This window comes from Pelodiscus sinensis, chromosome 7 (assembly GCF_049634645.1).
Source record: "Pelodiscus sinensis isolate JC-2024 chromosome 7, ASM4963464v1, whole genome shotgun sequence".
Taxonomy (NCBI): Eukaryota; Metazoa; Chordata; order Testudines; family Trionychidae; genus Pelodiscus; species Pelodiscus sinensis.
In genome coordinates, this window is record NC_134717.1 from 9,352,274 (window position 1) to 9,373,174 (window position 20,901).

General features: G+C 42.3%; 1 protein-coding gene across 1 annotated transcript in view; it reads left to right on the top strand.

The window, feature by feature from the left end:
• Positions 1 to 13,452, top strand: part of PDIA5 (protein disulfide isomerase family A member 5) — a 151,004-nt gene extending 137,552 nt beyond the window's left edge. The window contains exons 16-17 of the mRNA XM_075933121.1: positions 6,348 to 6,482; positions 12,266 to 13,452. Of these exons, the coding sequence (XP_075789236.1) occupies positions 6,348 to 6,482; positions 12,266 to 12,346 (216 nt within the window). The 3' untranslated portion in view covers positions 12,347 to 13,452. The remainder of the gene's footprint in view (positions 1 to 6,347; positions 6,483 to 12,265) is intronic.
• Positions 13,453 to 20,901: the final 7,449 nt, after the last annotated feature.

Consider the following 20,901-nt stretch of genomic DNA (forward strand, 5'->3'; position numbering starts at 1 on the left):
TTTTTTTTTTAAGGGCTAACGGCACTTTCAGGTCCTAATCTGGGAAAATTCTGTGTGGTGAAATTGGGACGCAAATGCATTAAAGAAACTAATTCTTTGGAGATTCAAGCACGTCTCTAATTTTTAATAAAAAGGCTAATCAGATTGGCAATGTTGATGCTGTACGTCATGGTAACTAATGATTAATTCTCTTGCAAACTAGGAATAGCGAGTGAATCATGGCTAACCTCTGTGGGTTGTACTGTGTTTTGAGATATAATCTGTTATATTATATAAATAGATTCTTGTACAGTAAACATAGGGAAGAATGGGTCCCCGTCTAATTCATGTGTTAACTCCTTTAAGCCACTTGGCAACAACAAGATATTTTTATAATCAGATTTGTCATCTGCAGTTGACTACTCTGTAAAGCAAGTGCTTAGTACCATTTTTTTTCCCGCAGAAATTTTATCCCTAATTTATTTTTTGAAATAAGTCTGGCTTGGCCTGTATCATTGCTTCCTCGAATCAATATTCAGTTATTCACTTCCATTTTCATAACAAAAGTCAATATTAGCTCCTGCAGAGATTTATTTCCTTGAATCAATAAACTTGTGCATGGCGGTACATATTTTAGCAGGAGAGCAATTGCTTTTGAAGGAAGATATTTTACATTATCCCACGATGACAGGAAGGACAGACCGTTTAAAATGAAAAACAGAAGGGGAGCAATTTCCTAAAAGGAAAGGGGATTCTATGATCTCTTTCTCTCCTTGTGTTCAATGGCATGAAGTTTTTCTTTAATTGTTTTGTAGTGCTGTTGGGGGTGATTCCCCTGAAGAAAATAGTGACATTTTCACTTGTAGGCTTGTCTATGCATTGAGGTAATGCACTCCATTAGACTGTGATTTCTAAAATGCACTAAAGTGTTGCACAACACATCTTTTTGCTTGAAACCCCTCCCACCCCACCCCCCACACACGCATACATAAATTGCCTAGGGAGGTTGAGCAGGTTAGACAAACATCTATCAGGGATGATCTAGATGTAGGGTTGCCAGGTGTCTGGTATTTTACCGGACAGTCTGGTTTTTGGGGCCTCTGTCCGGTAAAAAAAATCCAGAAAATACGAAACATGTGCAGTGTCCGGTATTTCCTGGATTTCTGGCTGGGTGCCGGACGGAAGCCTGGTGGGGGCGGAGGGAGTGGCTGGGAGGCGGGGTGCCATCGGCACTGGGAGTCCTGGCTGTGTCTGACGCCTTAGGGAGGAGAAGCCCTGTCCCTGCTCCTGAGCGCGTGGTGGAGCCGCAGCCGGACTCACTCGCGCTTCTCCAGACTGTGCGTGGGACTGACAGCGCCCCAGGGGCCGCATGTGCCCGGGTCAGTCCTGCCCCTTCCCCCAATCCTTCCTGACCAGCTCCACTGCCCCCAACCCCCTCCCAGCCATCCCTGCTTCCTGCTGGCCGGTTCTCCTCCTCCCGATCTCCCACGGCCAGCCGTGCTGCCCCCAACCCTCCTTCCCGGCCAGCCCCTCCCCTCCCCCCATCAAGTGTGTCCGGTATTTTTTCTAAACCTACCTGGTAACCCTGTCTAGGTGGTGTTTGGTCCTGCCATGAGGGCAGGGGACTGGACTTGATGAACCTCTCGAGATCCCTTCCAGTCCTAGTGTTCTATCTGGGGACATCATAAGAATAGTCAACTGCAGGTGACAAATCTGGTTTTTATATATAAAACCCCTGTTGATGCCAAGTGGCTTGAAGGGGTTGATAGCACATATGAATTAGACAGGGACCCATTCTTTCCTATATTTACTGTACAAGGTTGTATTTATATAACTGATTATATCTCCAAACTAGCTGCCATGTCTCCAGGAGAAGGGTAGAGAGAGATGGACCTCCACCACCATCTTTTGATACAACATACGGCCTCACAAGCGCATTTCTCTCTCTGCAGTGCCTTCCCTCTGAACAACAACTATTTACTTGCTACATTAGCTGGCAGCAGGAGTGTCAGTCTGTGCTGCAAAGCTGAGGGGTTAGGATTCAAACCCAGTTTATGATGCACAATAGAGGGCTTGTTCCAACTGTACCAAACAGAACTTGGTTTTGCCTTTTGCTTTAAAAAAAAAATCCAAACCACTTAGTTGATTACATATGGAACGTCATTAAAAGAACATTAAGGTTGCAAACTCAAGAACTCCAGAGATAAGAAATACCAGATCTACAGTTGCCCATGCAACTTTAACCGATTGCATGTACGTTTTGATAAGGTCTTTAATTCACATGGTCGGGTACAACATTTTTCCATGGGACTCCTGCCTTGTTCTGTTGCACAGGATGGTTGCACAAGGAGGCAGCAGTAAGCTTGTACAATGGTAAATCTGGCTTTCTTTCCACCACTTGACATGCAACCTAACAAATGCACTTTCATGTCCGTTTTACTGTACAAATACCTGATGGATAAATAGCTGAGAAATTTTTTCTGCAGATTATTCTTAACATTTGTCTTCAGGGGCTCTGACTACTTGAGAGTTTCTTCTGTTGTACAAAAACTATTTAAAATGTATTTGTGATGTTATTCTTTCATTTAAATAGCCTTCACGAATCCTTGATCTTGAAATCCACTTTAATGGTTTTCCTGTTTTAACACATGAATTAAAAAAAAGTGATATTTTTCATTGAGGGTGGCAGTTTTCATCTAAGGTTACAACCATGTTTTATCTTTCTGAGCCATTGTTTGTTTTGGATTTGAGATCCTCATAAACCAACAAAACCCAAGTTAGATTTTTCCAGTGTCTTTCATTGCTGCTCCAACATTGAGATCAGTTGATGTAGTTTTGCCTACCTCACCATGCAGCTAAAGGGCGTAATGGCATAGTAAGTGATCTTAATTATGAGACTACAGGGCAGTGGAAGCTCTGAAGTCATGCAAATAAAAGGTATTTTGCTCAAATTGTTTGGAGTAGGCCAGTGGAATGGGAGGTTTAAGTTAAAATGCATCTGATATATTAAATTAGCTTTGAAATGCTATAACCTCTATAATAATCTCTTCTGTAATTGGTTAGCTTTCACAGTGCATGAACTTAACACTATGTATCTGGCCCAGTCTCCAGCAAAATTCATAATGGGATTGTGAGGGCAAGTGTGTGTTAATTGCAGTAGAACTGTAGAAGAGCTAATGCAGATGGAGCTATGTATGTGCAATAATAGCAGGATCAGGACAGTGTCAGTAAAATCCATGTTCCAAAAGTGCTGAAGCTGAAAATGTGAATTCAGTCCTGAACCTGAGATGCCTCCACCACTCCCACTGCAGCCTGTGGGAAGAGCTGGTTCTCAGCACTTCTCAGAATTGGGTTTCCAGGAATGTGGTAACAGTAGCCCTGAGCCCAGTGTAGTCTGGGATGACATACTATGGCTCCTAGGTTGTGGGAGCAGGCAATGAGGGAGGAAGCCAATCTATGGTAGATCAACAAAGAGTTGGAGTCCATGCTGGGCTCTCTTTCTGGCATTACATGAGATCAGGACCCTGTGATGCTAGGTACCATGTATCTGTGTAATGCCAACAGACTTGGGTTGTCAGCAGGTGGGATAGAACTTGGGACCTCAGAGCTATAGCTAAGTGCCTTTTCCAAGTGATCTGAAAGCTAATGGGCTCTTAGTTAAGGCTATAGAGCAGACTTCACTCTCCCCCGCACTGGTCTTAATACCTCTGGGTTGCATGCGCATAACGCTCCTTACCCCGGAGCTTCCACTCCAAATGGCAAGTCAGACAAATGGTGCCAGAGAAGCAAAAGCATCTTCCTTAAGATGCAGATAAAATGAGTGGTTGTCGAGATTAAATCCTAGATTGTCTAACTATCGGGTGCCCTACCGACAGGGCAACTTACTCTCCTACTTCTCTTTCAACCTGGGAACTGGATGAGGGTTGTAACAGCTGCTTTCAGCAGACCTCATTAATGCACTTTACACTTGTATGGATTAACAGCATTAAACCATCTTTCTATGCAAACTTTTCTCTGAATAACCTAAAGAGGGAAGAAGACTTTGCAGCCAGCCAGATAGTATATTTAGGGATAAAAATATCAGAGGGGTAGCTGTGTTAGTCTGGATCTGCAAAAGCGACAAGGAGTCCTGTGGCACCTTATAGACTAACAGATGTATTGGAGCATAAGCTTTCGTGGGCAAAGACCCACTTCGTCAGATGCATGTGATGATAAAGATGATTTTCTTACCCGAGAAATATTTGCAGCCCTAATAAGTGATGTTTAAGAGAGAGTGAGTTCTAGCCAGCACAGTGGATTGCTGAACTTAGAAGTGGACCGGGGGAGTGCGGAGTGCTGGGCTCAAGTACCACTTTCCCTTCCACCCATCTTGGGAATGGCCATACACCTGCCACTCAGGGCAAAAGAGGCAGGGCTGAAGGTAGGCAGGACGCAGAACATGCCACACAGTGCTCTAGCAGCATAGGCGTGTGCATGGGGTGTGCCCAGGCACACCCTAATGTCTCGGGCCGGCTAACCCGAGCCATTTTTGCGCCCTAGGCCCCATTTGGCCCAGCAGCACCGTGCAGCAGCCCTAAGGCAGCCCTGAGGCGCCTGGGAATGCCCTCACCCAGCACAGTAGCACCGCCCAGCACCCCTGAGGCGCCCAGGAGTGCCCCCGCCTGGCACAGCAGCACGGCATGGCGCCCCAGAGGCGCCTGGGAGTGCCCCCGGCAGCACGGCACGGCGCCTCGGAGCGCCCCCACCCAGCCTGGCAGCATGGCGCGGTGCCCCTGAGGCGCCCTGGACTAGGGCCCAGCCGGCCTGTAACTTGGGCCGGCTCTGACTCCAGCCCCGCAAATAGGAAGGTAGAAGCCGAAGGTAAGGTAAGGGAGGAGATGCGAGGGGAAGGGGGGGGAAAAAAGAGGAAGGGGTGGGAGAGGAAGGAGCTTGTGCTGAGGGGAGCAGGGCAGGTCAGGAGAAGAAAGAGGAAGACACCAAGGGGCAGGGTGCAGGAGAAACAAATGCCAGGGGGGCCAAGTGCAGACAATGAGGAAAAGGGCAGGAGGGAGGAACAGGGTGATGCTGGGAGAGGAGAGCGTAAAGGCATTGTGGGTTAGAGGGGGAAGGGAGAGGTGCCGGGAGAAGGCTTGAAAGAAGGGGTGGGCATGAGGAAGGCAGGGATGGAGCAAGGTATGTGTGAGGGCACAGGCATGAGGGAAATGGGGGCAGAGGATGGTGAGGGGGTGGGCACCAGGGAAGAAGGGGGCAGGGCAGTGAGGGAAGCGGGAAACACCACAGGGCTAAGGGAAGGTGCAGGTGCCAGGGGTTTCTGAGGGTGAAGCAGAAGGGCAGACACCTGCAGGGGAGGGACCAGCACCAGAGGAGAGAGGCATGGCAGGTGTGTAGAGGGAGGTGTTAGAAGAGGGGATGAAGAGGGGTAGCTCACATGATCAGAGTGGGGCTACTGGAGGAGTGGGCACTGGGGGGAGAGAAGGGCTGGTGGAGGGGGGCAGGTCTCAGGATGGCTGTGAGCAGTGAGAAGGGCATGAGTCAGGACAGCAGAGGAGGGTGAGGGGCTGGGGGGCAGCAGGCACCAGGGGAGCTGATGGAGCAAGGGGAGGAGACATGGCAGCAGAGGGAAAAGGTAAAGGTTTATGAGATATTTATTAATAACTTGGGTGCCACAGTGGCACATCCAAACAAGCCACATGAACTCAGTACAGGTGCACAACACAATTCATTCTGCTCATGGGAGGAAACTGAGGGAACACTTCCCCCAGCCTCTCCACCCCCAAGTTAATGTCACACACAATTGGGTTAATGCACTTGCAGGATAGTTGCATGAGGGGAGTTTAGTGTGGGCCAAATTAATCCCTGTTGGTAGGAGGATGGTGGGAAAAGTCCTTAGAGGGGGGTCACATAACACCTTTTACTTCTGGTTATGTGCCCATCTTGCCCCCAGAGTGTTACTCCAGAGGTGTGGCCAATGGGAGTCAGGGGGTGTGACCAATGGGGGTCAGGGGTGTGGCTAATGGGGGTCAAAGTACATTTAAAAAAATTCTTTGGGTGCACACCCTAATGAAATGTACTGCGCACGCCTATGTCTAGTAGCAATTTTAAAGGGTGTGGGGGCTCTGGCCGCCCTGCTGTGGGCCCTTTTGAATCGCTGTGTGCTGGGGCAGCTGCCCCCTTAGAGAACAGAGTAAGGGTTGTGCAAGTTAACTTGAGTCTGATGCTCTTATACTTTTCGCCATCTGTGGAGGTTATAAAAGTATTGCATGTTTTGGTACAAGCGGTTCCTGTTCCTCTTCAATTTCTCATCCACTAAAGGTGCCACTAATTGGTTATGGATTTTCATCTCTCGTGACGTAGCTTTTGTATTTCAGATTGCCTATGCTGCAGTGGACTGTGCCAAAGAACAAAACCATGATCTGTGTAAACAGGAAGGTGTTGATGGCTACCCCACCTTTAACTATTACAACTACGGAAAGTTTGTAGAAAAGTATAATGGAGAGAGAGGAGTAAGTATGATTACAGGTTGTTGTTTGAAAAAATAACTGCCCAGGAGAGAGACATGTCTTATGTGTTTTTTTCCATTTTTGTGGTAAATGAACATGATGGGGTAAACTTTCAATGGATTGCAAAAGGCTTTAACTTCCCCTCCCATCACTAATTCACTGGGCTGAATCACTGTGTATCCCACCCATATGCGTTAGTGAACTGGAACTTGCTTAGTGTATTTCGGGAAGTTCAGCATTTGCTAAGGAAAATTTGGAGTGAATATGATGTCATTTTTTAATAAAAAGTCTGCAGTTAGACATAGTTCTAATGAAAATGGGAAAATCATTGTACTGGGTAGAATTAGGCCTAGAGTTAGTAGATGATATGAAAATGATTCTGTTTAGCTTTATGTTCGTGGTATACCTAGACTTTTTAGTAAGGCATTTGATATGGTCTCGCATGATATTCTTATCAATAAACGAGGCAAATAAAACTTAGATGGGGCTACTATAAAGTGGGTGCATAACTGGCTGGATAACCGTTCTCAGAGAGTAGCTAACAGTTCACGATCCTGCTGGAAAGGTATAACAAGTGGGGTTCATCGGGGGTCTATTTTGGGACCGATTCTGTTCAATATCTTTATCAAAGATTTAAATACAGCCAGGCCCGACTTACAAATGGGTTACGTTCCAAACACCTGGTTGTAACTCGATTTGTTCGTAAGTCAGAAATACATGCTTTTACATACAGCCACGCTGTTCATAAGTGCAGATGGTGTGTTCATAAGTCGGGGACCGGCTGTATCAGCATAGAGAATATGCTTATTAAGTTTGCAGATGATACCAAGCTGGGTGGGGTTGCAACTGCTTTGAAGGACAGGGTCATAATTCAAAATGATCTGGACAAATTGGAGAAATAGTTTGAGGTAAACAAGATGAAATTTAATAAGGACAAATGCAAAGTTCTCTACTTAGGAAGGAACAATCAGTTTCACACATACAGAATGGGAAGTGACTGTCTAGAAAGGAGTAAAGCAGAAAGGGATCTAGGGATCATAATGGATCACAAACTAAATAGGAGTCAACAGTGTGACACTTGCAAAAAAAAAGCAAACATGATTCTAGGATACATTAACAGGTGTGTTGTGAGCAAGACACGAGAAGTCATTCTTCCGCTCTACTCTATGCTGATTAGGCTTCAGTTGGAGTATTGTGTCCAGTTCTGGGCACCACATTTCAAGAAAGATGTGGAGAAACTGGAGAAGATCCAGAGAAGAGTAAAAGGAATGATTAAACATTTAGAGAAAATGACCTATGAAGGAAGACTGAAAGAATTGGGGTTGTTTAGTTTGGAAAAGAGAAGCTTGAGAGGGGACATGATAGTGGTATTCAGGTATCTAAAAGGGTGTCACAAGGAGGAGGGAGAAAAATTGTTCTTCCTGGCCTCTGAAGATAGAACAAGAAGCAATGGGCTTAAACTGCAGCAAGGGAGGTTTAGGTTGGACATTAGGAAAAAGTTCCTAACTGTCAGGGAGGTTAAACATTGAAATAAATTGCCTATGGAGGTTGTGGAATCTCTGTCTCTGGAGATATTTAGGAGTAGGTTAGATAAATGGTCTAGCCAGTATTGGGTCCTGCCATGAGGGCAGGTGACTAGACTCGATGGACTCTCGAGGTCCCTTCCATTCCTAGTATTCCATGATTTTAACCTGGACTGGCCAAACTCAAACGTTTTAAGTCTATGGAGTCTGCAAAATTGTGACCGATTGCTGGTTTTGTGATGTGGACAAAATTGTCCTCCAGAGACGAGGAGGAGACCAAATCACTTGTTTTCACTAAATCAGATTCTAACTTGTGCTTCAGGAGTGGTTCCACTCTGCCATGGTGTTATGTATAGCCAAGCAAACACCCTTACAGCAAGGTGCAGATGTGGTGCAACACTTTTCTGGGGTTATAAAATGAGTAGAAGTGATAGAGCAATCTGCTGTCTTTTTGGTACGTATAATTTAAATCATATCTTACAGAGAGGTCACTTCTTGGAAATTAATGACTGCCTAAAGGAAATAAAGGGATAAGGAGAAAGTATAGGGGTCCTAAATCCAACCAGTGATTATTGACAGAGAAGTGCCTGGCCCTGGATGTGTTGCTATTATAAACCTTGAAAATATAGAGAAATGGAGCCTCTGTGGTCTTGAGGAGGATAAAAGTCTCAGGGAAGGAGAACATCAAATTGGAGCACAGGGAAACAGTTCCGTAGTTGAGACCTTCTTTCCAGATGGTGTCATGGTATCCTCTCATACTAAGGAAACCTCTCTGGGGGAGGGAACTCCAGTTCTCAAGAAGAGACAAATAATGGTAATGGTGGACAATCATTAGAAATATATATAGCTGGGTTTGTGATGGCTAAGAGAGCAATATGGTGACTTGCTTGCTGGGTGCGAAGATTGCAGCTTTCAAGGCATCTAGCCAGACTTATGTGTACTGTTGGGGAGGACATGGGAAGGATCTGAAAGAGATCTTGGAGGCCAAATTTAGGTTGAAATTCAGTATCTCTATGGTAGCATTTAATTTCAGAATGGGGAATGATACAAAAATGAAGAAGTTAGTTAAACTGAAATCAATAAGTATGGTTCCAAAAGTGAAAACCCTGAAAGCTGCATGGAAACTTTTTAATGAAACATAATAGAGGCTCAATTAAATGTATACCCCAGAATAAAAAAAACCAAAGCATAGTAAGAGAACCAGAAAGGTGCAGCTATGGCTAAAAAACAAAGTAAAAGAAGCCATTATAGGGAAAAAGGCATCCTTTTAAAAAGTAGAAGTTAAATCCTGATAAGCAAATACAAAGGAGCATAAACTCTGGCAATTGAAGTGCAAGAATGCAATTAGGAAGGCCAAAAAATGTTGAAGAATAGCTAGCCAAAGACTGAAAAAGTAACTGTAGATTTTTTTAAGTACATCAGAAGCAGGGAGCCTGCTAAACAACCAGTGAGGCCCTGGGATGATCAAGATGCTAAGGAACATTCAAGGAAGATAAGGCCATTGCAGAGAAACTAAAAGAATTTTTTGCATCAGTCTTCATGGCTGGGTATAAGAGGAAGATTCCCAAATCTGAGACATTCTTTTTATGACAAATCTGAGGAACTGTCCCAGATTGCGGTGTCATTTGAAGACTGGAAGATAGCTAATGTGATACCACTCTTTAAAAAAGGCTCCAGAGGCAAGCTTGGCAATTACAGGCTGGTAAACCTAACTTCTGTACCAGGCAAATTCGTTGAAACTATAATAAAGAACAGATTTATCACGCACACACAAACACAGTTTGTTGTGGAAGAATCAACATGGTATTTGTAAAGGGAAATCATGCCTCACCAGTCTACTAGAATTCTTTGAGGGGGTCAACAAGCAGGTGGATTAGGAGGAACCAGTCTATATAGTGTATTTAGATTTTCAGGAAGCCTTTGACAGGGTCCCCCATCAAAGGTTCTTAAGCAAAGTAAGCTGTCATGGGATAAGAGGCAAGGTCCTCTCCTGGATGAGTAACTGGTAAAAAGATAGGAAAGAAAGGGTAGGTATAAATAGTAAGCTTTCAGAATGGAGTGAGGTACATAATTTTGTCCGTCAGCGGTCTGTACTGGTCCCAGTGTTGTTCACCATGTACAAATGTCATCTGGAAAAAGAGATAGTGAGGTGGCAAAATTTTCAGATGATGCAAAACTACTCAAGGTAGTTAAATCCCCAAAAGGCAGCAAAGAGTTACAAAGGAATCTCATAAAACTAGGTTAATAGGCTACAAAATGGTGGATTAAATGTATTGTTCATAAATGGTAAGCAATTCATATTGGAGAACATAATCCCAACTATACATAGAAAAAGATGGGGGCTTAAATTAGCTGTTAATACTCAAAAAAGAGATCTTGGAGTCACTGTGGATAGTTCTCTGAAAACATCTACTCAGTGTGCAGTGACAGTCAAAAAAACAAACAATTTTGGAAATCATTAGGAAAGAGATAAATAAGACTGAAGATATTATATTGCCTCAGTATAAATTCAAAGTATGCCCACATCTTGAATATTGCATCCAGATGTGGTTACTCCATCTCAAAAAAGGATATATTGAAATTGGAAAAGGTTCAGAAAAGGGCAACAAAAGTGATTAGGGGTATGGCTTCCCTTAAGTCTGGGCTTTTCATCTTGGTAAAGAGATTACTAACGGGGGATATGATAGAGGTCTATAAAATCAAGACTGGTGTGAAGAAAGTTAAGAGGGAAGTGTTATTTATTCCTGCTCATAACATAAGAGCTAGGGGGTCACCAAATGGAATTAATAGGCAGACTATTTAAAACAGACAAAGAAGTATTTCTTCATACAACACAGTCAACCTCTGGCACTTTTTACCAAAAGATGTTGTATGTTGTGAAGGTCAAGACTCTAAACGGGGATAAAAAAACCAGCTACACAAATTCATGGTCCATCAATAGCTGTTAGCTATGATGGGCAGAGATTGTGTCAATAGCGTCTGTTTGCCAGAAGCTGGGAACGGGCAACGGGGGGTGGATCACTTGATGACTCCCTGTTCTATTAATTCCCTCGGAATCACCTGGTATTGGCCACTGTTGGAAGACAGGAGAGGAGGCTCTAAACGGACCATTGCTATGACCCAGCCTGGCCTTCTTACGAGGTTTATGAAAGAAAACATTCCAGCTCTAGAATCATGGGACTCAAGGGAGACATTGTCCAATAGTGGGAAGGAAACCGTCCCCGCTAGGATGTTTGTGTACAACTGCCTCTTTATTGGATAGAATTAGAATTACTCTGTGGTATGTCATGGTCTTTCTTCTTCTAACAAGTACTGGGGATTCTCCTTTAGTTTGATAGCATGGCCCTCTGCTTTCGGAGCTGGAGAATGTGATCTCTGTCCTGTTGTCATTGTGCAGTCCTGAATGGACATAGCATGCAGCAAAGTGACAGCCTTTTGTCACTTTGTATAGTTACGTGTTTGTTGCTATAAAACACTTCAAGAACTACCATTGTCCTGGTTTTCTTTACTTTTGTCCAAGGTTGAAGAATCTTGGCCTAAAGCTTCATATCCTGCAAAGGAAGTTTAGCAGTTAGAGGAAGGCACTTGGGAATTAAGAAACCTGTATTCTGTGCCTGACTCTGCCAAAGAAACCTTATAAATTAATTCCCTAGGTTGCACAAAGAAACACTCTTTCTTAATCAGGGTCCCAGTTCTGTAACTGATTCTGCACAAGCAGGCCCCTTATATCCATGTGGTGCTGCAAGCCCATGTGGAGGTAGCTGTGATCTAAAATTGTGAAGCCCTTGAAGACAGTCCAGGCTGAGAAATCTCTTGAAATAAAGAATTCTGATAAATCTCTGTGCTCCTGGGTGTCAATCGTCTGTCTGCTTAGCTGGCTTTGAGGTGGTGCATACAGCATATTCACATGGCACTCATGTGCTTCGGAGTTTATTAATGAAAAAGCATTGACAAAATTTCTGAGAAGCTCTCTGCTCTCTTTCCTCCATTACATTGTTGTCTCTATATTCTGCTTCCCCTCCCTGGTAGCCAGTTTTTCATGAGTCTGGATGCATCTAAAGCCTCTGTGGATATTTCCTTTTCCACTTCATTGGAGTGACCTTGCACCAGCACACTATTGTGATTGCACAGTACAGAAGCTGTGACTGTTCTCTAGTTCACATTTCACGTTTATATCGATGCCTTGCTGCTGGGAGACTTGGATCATTGTTTTGATGTCTTATTTTAAAAATTTGACCAACATTTTTTTCTCTTTAAATACAGGAGTCTGGATTTGCCACTTTCATGCGAACCCTTAGAGAAAAAGACCATGAAAGGGTAGGGAAGAAGAAGGATGAATTGTAATTTCTGCCTCAAACGACATTTTCCACTGCACTGTGAAGGGTCCCAGGTCCACTGTTACTGCACCTGAGATTTCACATACTCTAAAGACAAAGACTTTAAAAAAAGCCAACAGCTATGGCCATTTTGTACAATTTTGAAATTACTTGATTTTTAAAGGACAATAGATTTGTTGCCATATTCTGTTTAAAATCTAGCATTTTCTCACCTTGTGAGATTATGCCCATCAACACTCCTATGCAATATTTTTGTAATCTGTACTGTATCTGTAGGTGAAGATATTTGATGCAGTAATTCTTCATTTTTTCTTTTGAAGGATCTGACAATTCATGAAATAACTTGTTTGTTTTTTAAACTAGTGGAGGAAAATAAGACTTGAGAAACATATCTGTTCAAATGCCGTTTGGCATTTTCGTGAAATCGATATGTTTTTCAGATATGTTTGAGGGAACAATTTTAAAGCGCTCAGGGATAAGTAGGGAAATTGAGTTAATGAAGACACGAGCAGTGACCATTCCAGATCTAGCTGATTTCATTTTTAATCCATTATACTGGAACTGTTTACATATCTTTATAGAATGTACTGAGTCATTTTAAACAAAGTTGTGAAAAATAAGCACAGCATAGGTTAAAGTTCAGAATCGGTCTAATTTTTAGCATTTATTTCACCAAATGCCTCTGCAAATATGGGAGCAAAATATAGACTGTCTTTTTGTAAATTTATGTTTAGGCAATATGAAATTTGTGTTGAAAAACATTATATTTGATTTGTATGTCTGACAGATGTGTAATATTTTTGATATGCAGAAATTACATACAAGATTTGTGTACATTCTGAATGCTTATCCATATTGTTTGTTAAATTAAAAATTAAAAATGGAGTTTTAGCATTATAACTTTCTCTGGCCATCATGTTCAAGGCTGTAAATCACTGTAAACAAATACAGCATTTCTACAAATAGCACTTCAAAAATGTGCGATTGTGCTGTTAATGCTTCGTAGTTATTCATCTGGAGGAACTTGTTGTGTCTTCATATAACAGGTTTTTTAAGATTCATTTTGACCTAAAAATAAATCAATAAAAAAAATTGAAATGTTTTAATCATGAATTAGCCTTGTTTTTAAGCTCTTTACATAGTCCACTACCCGAACCAGCATCCATGAGAACTGTTGACAAGAAAGCATAAGTCACTGCAGTTTCCAGGAAAGGGGGTTATTTCCTGCCAGATGAGTAAGGGACAAGCCCATCATTTAAGCTCTTGTAGGTTCTGGTTTTTAGTGCATCCTCTGTGGCACTGAGATTCTCATATTTAACATACTCTGCTGACATTGAGCAGGTTGACGCAACATCCTCTCAAAATTCAAGAGAACCATCATCTGGATCTGAACACTTTCTCTGTTGCTATTAGACGTTTGCACGTATATATGAAATTACATTCTCTTTTGCCTTACCTCACCCACTCAATGATGTACATGGGACAACTTATCTCCGCACTGATGGATAGAGAGATTAAGGGATTTCTCACACTCTTGTTTGTTTTGGGTGCACATCTCCCCCTCTCTTGCCCAATTAATGGGACTGTACATTTGCTGCTCATTAGGCTGCTGAAGTCATTATTGAGTAAGAGCTGGTAGGCTGATTTGTCTTGTGTGGTGGCCAGCTTGTTAACCATGCCATAAATCTAAGCAATGACGATGCCATGCCAAATATTTCCTTATTGGGCACCTCCTGAATCTTCCCACCACCAACAAAATTAGCTGTCAAACAGTCCATAGATATTCTGCATGGCCTAATAATTTATTACAGCCTTCTATTTATTTTCCCAGTAGTCTTTTTAATCTTTTTTGGCATAGCTATTCTGCATTATGCCCCATGCTCATTGGTAGCTGTGGATCAAATCCTTTAAACTGTCCTCATTCTGTGTAGCATCTCGTGTGTGAGGGGGGGGAAAAATATTATATACTGCCTTTAGATTGCAAATGGGAAGATCTTTGCCACTTCATACTCAGCTGGAAGCAAATACAGTTGGTCGAATGAACCACAAATTTTTCTGATCTCAAAGTGGTTGGCATTGAGGAAGGGAAATGCAACATCCATGAAATCCAATGCTGTAGGCTGTCTATATTTGCATTAATTGCAGAGAATTTTAGACTTTTAAAAAAAATGAGATCACAGCTGGCCAAGTGACATCACTTCTTGGGACGGCTGTGATTTTTAAGCTTTAGTAAATGTTTAGAATAGGACAATTACACACTGTGCTTTACACCAATAATTCTTTACAGCTGGTTACACCATAATAAATTAAAGAGCCTAGTTTTTCTTTTAGTGTTTTGGCATGTTGCTCCTTAGAGTTGGAGGGGCTATTTTTTCTCAGTTAATTTTGTGTTAATGTACAAATACAAAATATTTGAAAATAATTTACCTGCTGTTCTAGGGTTCTGACTTATCTGGCTTATAGTTGGGATTTCTTTGAAGAGATGATTTTTAACAAGACAAACAATTATATCTAATAGCTAACAAAAGCATTGGCTACTATGAACCAGAGTGTATCAAACTTACTTCCTAGACTATTTAATTAGGTAACATTTGGGCCTGATTTTGATCTCAGTTACACTGGTGTAAATTAGGGTTTATTGGGCAGTTGACATGCTGCTCACATCCCTAAAGTGTATACTGGCCATTCAGCTTCTTTTTTCTAATATTACAATTAAAATTCTCTTTTTTCACAAACTCTTATTGTACAGACACAAGATTTGAGTCCATTTCTTTAAATGGAAGTTCAGTTTCATATATACCTAGCCATTTGGAGGAGGAATGGATAGCCAAGCATTAATTTATACTGTTAAAGATGAGTAAAAATCTGTGAAAGAATCAATAAGAAATTAATAACCTGTCTTATGATTATGATTATGTACTGTGACCTGTATAACAAAGGACAGAGAACTTCCCCAGACTAATTCCTAGAACATGCCATAACTTTTTTTGTTAAAAGTTCCACTTTGCATTTGCTTTTTAATTATTCCACCTCAGTTTCTCATTTTAGAGCCACTAGTTGAAGTTCTCTGTGTTCTGATAGCTGGGACGGAGGGGGATCACAGCTGATTTACTTTCCCTAATTAGCAAAGGCTACTGTACATGTAAGTACTCCTGTCCAGACTACCAATTTTTCTAGTGACACCACCGAAGTATCCTAATGTCTTCAGCTACAATGTTGTTATAGAGTCCTTTATAACTCCTCCCCCCCCCCCCCCCAAGTATAGATGAAATGTCTTTAGGAAAAAAATCAAACTTGGTGCATAGAGAAGCCAAGTCCAATTTGTCAGAGGTCATATAGTTCAATAGGAGGACCAAGTTAGTGGAGGTAGCTGTATCTCTATTCAGGCATACCTTGCCATATTGTGAGGTATTTAGAACAGGAGGACAATCAAGAGAAAAGGTGTAGGTGTTTGGTAAACTAAACACAACATTCATATGGTTGTGCAGAGAGTCAGACAAAGACTATGTACCATTTAAATAATCAAAATAGGCATTGTACCGGCCCTACACATTTCTCCCCAAGTGAGGAAGGCTCCAGGACAAAGCCCTATGTAACAGTATATGTAGGTCCCTTCATTTTCCATTTTTTATTTTATTTACTTTTTCCCACGAATCTACTGGTGTTTGTTACTAATACAACAAAAACAGATGAAAAATCATGCAAAACACTTGCTAATTTTATGGGTAAATATTGGGGTTTATTTTGGTGGATGGAAGGATGTGAAAAAAGTATTCAGTTGATTAATACTTTGATTAACGGAATTCATGATTGCTTGCTGCAGAACTAAAACCACAATGCCACCTCTGAATTTAAGAAAACAATACATCACTGATGCCCAAATAAAACTTTTCATTTAAATAAGAGTTCATTGTTGTAGATGTAGAAATATGAATCTATAAATATTTACATGTAATAAGTGGGCCACACCATTTGCAATGCATACACTCAACTTCATCCTATTCTCCTGTTTAGTTTTTTTTTAAATTTTGAATACTTTTCCTTCTGAAAATGTATTCTGATACAGATTTTCATTTTTCATACTATTTTAGTATGTCAGATCTTTTATCTACTACTACCTTTAAACAAGTATGTGCTAGGTGTCTCATTCCTTAGTATGTTCAGAACCGCAAGCATTTCAGAGCTTGCATGCATATATGTTTGTGTATATCTTCTAGACTAACACAAAGCCTTACTTTTACAGGTAGCTTTGTAAATGTACACAGACTAGTGTATTATTGTAATACAGATATTTCAGACATTATATTGTATTTTCCTAATAAAGCAAGTTATTTTTATACATGTAATTCAAAATAGGGTGAAAATTGGGAAAACCCAGAATAATACTTTTTATACAATTTGGGATTATTTTGGTAAAAATTGGTTTAAATTGAAAATGAAGGGCTCATACACAGGTTAATAAGGGAAGCTCATTTACTGGCCCAAGAATCTGTATTGGGAAATTAAGCTGGTATTTTCAAACAAATTTGAGGTTCATGTTCCCATATTCCATTGAATTTGGTGAATTTCAGTGAGATTTGGATTAACTCCCTTATTTTGCTAAGGCTAACTACTGTTAAGAATAAAAAGTGATTAAAGGGAGAAAGGAAGTTTGTATTTTTAAACCTTTAATCCAAGGTTTATATATATATCAGAATAGGCAAGTCCTGCATGAATGGTAAATTTTAAGATAAAACTGAAGTACATTTCTGAAGTATTCTATTAAATCATTTCATGGATGATTTAATGAATTTCGAGGTTTAGAGAGTTTTAAAGAAATGGTATCACTCAGCAATTCAGGAATTTAAAGGTTATTTTTATTTAAAAAAAAAAAAAAACAGACCATCAGCATCAATCTTAGTATTCTTGATAGCAATGAATCAGTAGAAAAGTAATGTAGAAGAGAAAATATTATGTATACAGCTTTACTAGAGTTATTCAAAATCCCTGTCCACATGCATTTTATAGCAGTGAAACATTTGACAAAGTAATTGTACATTCAACGTAATCCAAGGAGTAGAGACTATGTATTTATGCTTACACTCCATTTAATTTAATGGGGCTACTCACGTGATTAAAGACTACATCCCGAAATCTTAAAAGCCACAAGGACATGTAGCCTTTACCACCAGATGATGATCTTATGTTTTCTTTGCTATTTGAATTCCTACATTAAAGTTACCTTTCCTTAGTTTTTCCAGCAGTAGAGTTGCAAACCATTGGATCCAAAATAAGTTTACCCTTTTATATGTGAGCTTTAAAATTTCAGGATGAAAAGGTAGGGGGGGTACTAAGGCTAAATTAAAAGGATGAGGTAGTTTGCAGCAATGCTCATGTGGGTAGTGTGAAGAGGATTTAAACTGAGAACATATAGTGGTCATTACTCTTTGGATTTCAGGAAAAACTTTACTCAAACCCTTCATTTAGTAGCAGTGCATCAGTTAGTTAATGCTTAATGTTTCTGCTTACCTTGTATGGCTTGGCTTACATTGAGAGGGGAACACACAAGCTGATATTTTTGTATTTGTTGCCCTTGATATCTTGCATACAAAACTGCCCAGTGTTCACGGACTTAGGATATCTTAAGCCTCAAAGCCATGATAAAAAAGCACATAGGAGTAAGGCTCCACTGGTACGGGACTCACACTGGCAATGCTGCTACATGGGATTCCATCTAAGTCAAGGAACTGAGAACTACTGGTACTATGAAAGAGCAGCCAATGGGAGCCTTATTAACTGGCAGTACTCTCATGATCCCACATGGATCTGCCACGTAACTCTTCCCAGATTGCTTGTCCTACCAGATTTTGGGAAACCCCCAGGTACCTTGGGGAGACCAGGAATGTACACCACTTTAGAGAATGTCTGTGTTCTGGATCCGTAGACTCCCCAGTCTAGATCCCCTCAGACCTCATCAGGGATGATTTTGATAGTGTCACGAGACAATGGGCAATAGGAAAAGATGCCCATCTTCTATATTGGCTACTAGTTGTGGCTGTCCTTCAATCGGAACAACCATTGCCTATTGAGCCCAATCTGACATTTATGTCATAGGGAATATCAGATGTGGCAGAGAATCATCATTTGCTTTCACAACAAAGAAAAGACAAGAGATTAAGAGCTTTCAGAAACCGGACACATACAACTGGAATGATCCCCTTAGGTCCAGTACTACCCATGCCTTCGGCACCTCAACAACCTTCTTCAGACCCTCATACTAATCCTTTGGGGCTTATGAGACCTGTACATGTGACACCCAGAGTTTGTGGTTTCTAATATTGTCTTCTCATCCCTTAGCAAGCAACTTGAACTTTCTACTGTGCTCATAGGAGGAATATAAGCTCATTCTTCTGCCAGCAATGGTGATAACTTCCTCATTTCCTGATCCAGCTTCCCTGACTCCTCTGAACTATCACAACAAGGGGCTGCTACAGAGAGTGGAAGAAAATATCTGTACAGGCAGTCCCTGGGTTACGTACAAGATAGGGAATGTAGGTTTGTTCTTAAGTTGAATCTGTATGTAAGTCGGAACTGGCGTCCAGATTCAGCCGCTGCTGAAACTGATCAGTTTCAACAGCGGCTGAATCTGGATGCCAGTTCTGACTTACATACGGATTCAACTTAAGAACCCCAGGCATCCCCAAGTCAGCTGCTGCTGAAACTGATCAGCGGCTGATTCCAGGAAGCCCAGGGCAGAGGCTTCCTGTAGTCAGCCACTGGTCAGTTTCAGCAGCGGCTGACTTGGGGACGCCTGGGGCAGAGCAGCTGGGGTGCTGCTGGGTTGGGCCAGTAGCACCGCCGCTCCTCGGCGCTACTGGACCAACCCGGCAGCACCCCAGCTGCTCTGCCCAGGTGTCCTGATTCAGCCACTGCTGAAACTGATCAGCAGTGGCTGAATCAGGACTCCTGGGGCAGAGCAGCTGGGGTGCTGCCGGGTTGGTCCAGTAGCGCCAAGGAGCGGTGCTGTGGGACCAACCGGCAGCGCCCCACCTGCTCTACCACAGGCCCGGGGCTTTGTTCCACGTCTCCCTGGTCTGCTGGGGGGAGCCACTAGCTGCGCCCCCCCCAGCAGACCAGGGACATGGGGAGCAAAGCCGCAGCGGCGGAGGGGTCCCGCGCCTCTGAGGCTTTGCTCTGGCAAAGCCAGGGAGGCGCGGGACTCCGCCGCCGCTACCACTTTGCTCCCGGTGCCTCTGGTCTGCTGGGGACCGTCTCCAGCAGACCCGAGGCACCGGGAGCAAAGCGGCAGCGGCGGCGGAGTCCCGCGCCTCCCTGGCTTTGCCAGAGCAAAGCCTCAGAGGTGCGGGACCCCTCGCCTCCCCGGCTTTGCTCCAGGTGTCCCTGGTCTGCTGGAGACGGTCCCCAGCAGACCAGGGGCACCCGGAGCAGCTTTTCTCACCCCGGAGGTCGAGGTGGCGGGACCGCTGCGCTCTGGGCAGTCCCGCTGCCTGCGAGCTCCGGGGCGAGAAAGCCCCATTCGTAAGTGCGGAGCCAACGTAAGTCGGATCCGCGTAACTCGGGGACTGCCTGTATTTCTTTAGAGAAGATCCCACACAAATGAAACTCCTGAATAACCTGAAACACACAGGATCCAGCCAGACAGCACTCCAGTGAAGAAAGCAATACAAGAAGCTGCAAGGGCTGTATCAGATACACCAGCAACATACATAGCTATTCCTTTCAAGAATTCCAGTATTTTTCCATTGCGTCTATCACTGTAGTAGTGAAACACTTCAGACAGTTGCTACTTCTTTAAGAAACACAATGCTTCTTTGAAATGTCTGTGGTACTTTTCATTATTCTTATTAGTCCGGGACCACAGTAACTTGTTCTATGTATTGGTCTTCCAAATATTTAGTCAGATTTTACAGTTTTTACTTTACTTCTTAGTCTATAATACGTGATCTCATCAAGTACTCATCAAAGGAAAAAAGTTCCCATACAAACAAAATCTTTAGAAACTGGATTCTGGTGCCCCATATAAATGGCTACATATATACTGAGCATTCAATAGAGAGAGCCTGCTTCATTAACATGTGCAGTTCTCCGTGATCTGATTAGTTCTTAAAGCTTATTTGGCAGCAAATGTATAAAGCCACCACAGCCCACATGCTAAGTATGTGCACAGTTAAATGAGAGAGTAGCAAGAAATGGTGCAAAAGTAATAGGCTTTTCTTATAAAGAGAAGTGGGGGGTTTATCTAGGGCACTAGATTTATCTACTGTAGCAGACTGGATTTGCCCAGTGCACTAGTCTCACTTTGGTGTCTCTCAACTATTGAAATACATCATTCTTCTCCTTGTGATGATGGCTCTCTTCAGCGTGTTTAATTTTTGTGCCTCAGGACAGTAATGAATTCCAATGTGTAGTTCCAATGGCCGTAAACCAGTGACAGGCATAACAGAATGTATTCTCTGTTCGCTGAGTACATAAAACTAAATTAAAATTATTAAAGTGAATTAACAATGCACTCATCCCTGTTTTTATTGCTGTTAAACTGACAGTTATCTAAATTGCCCTTAG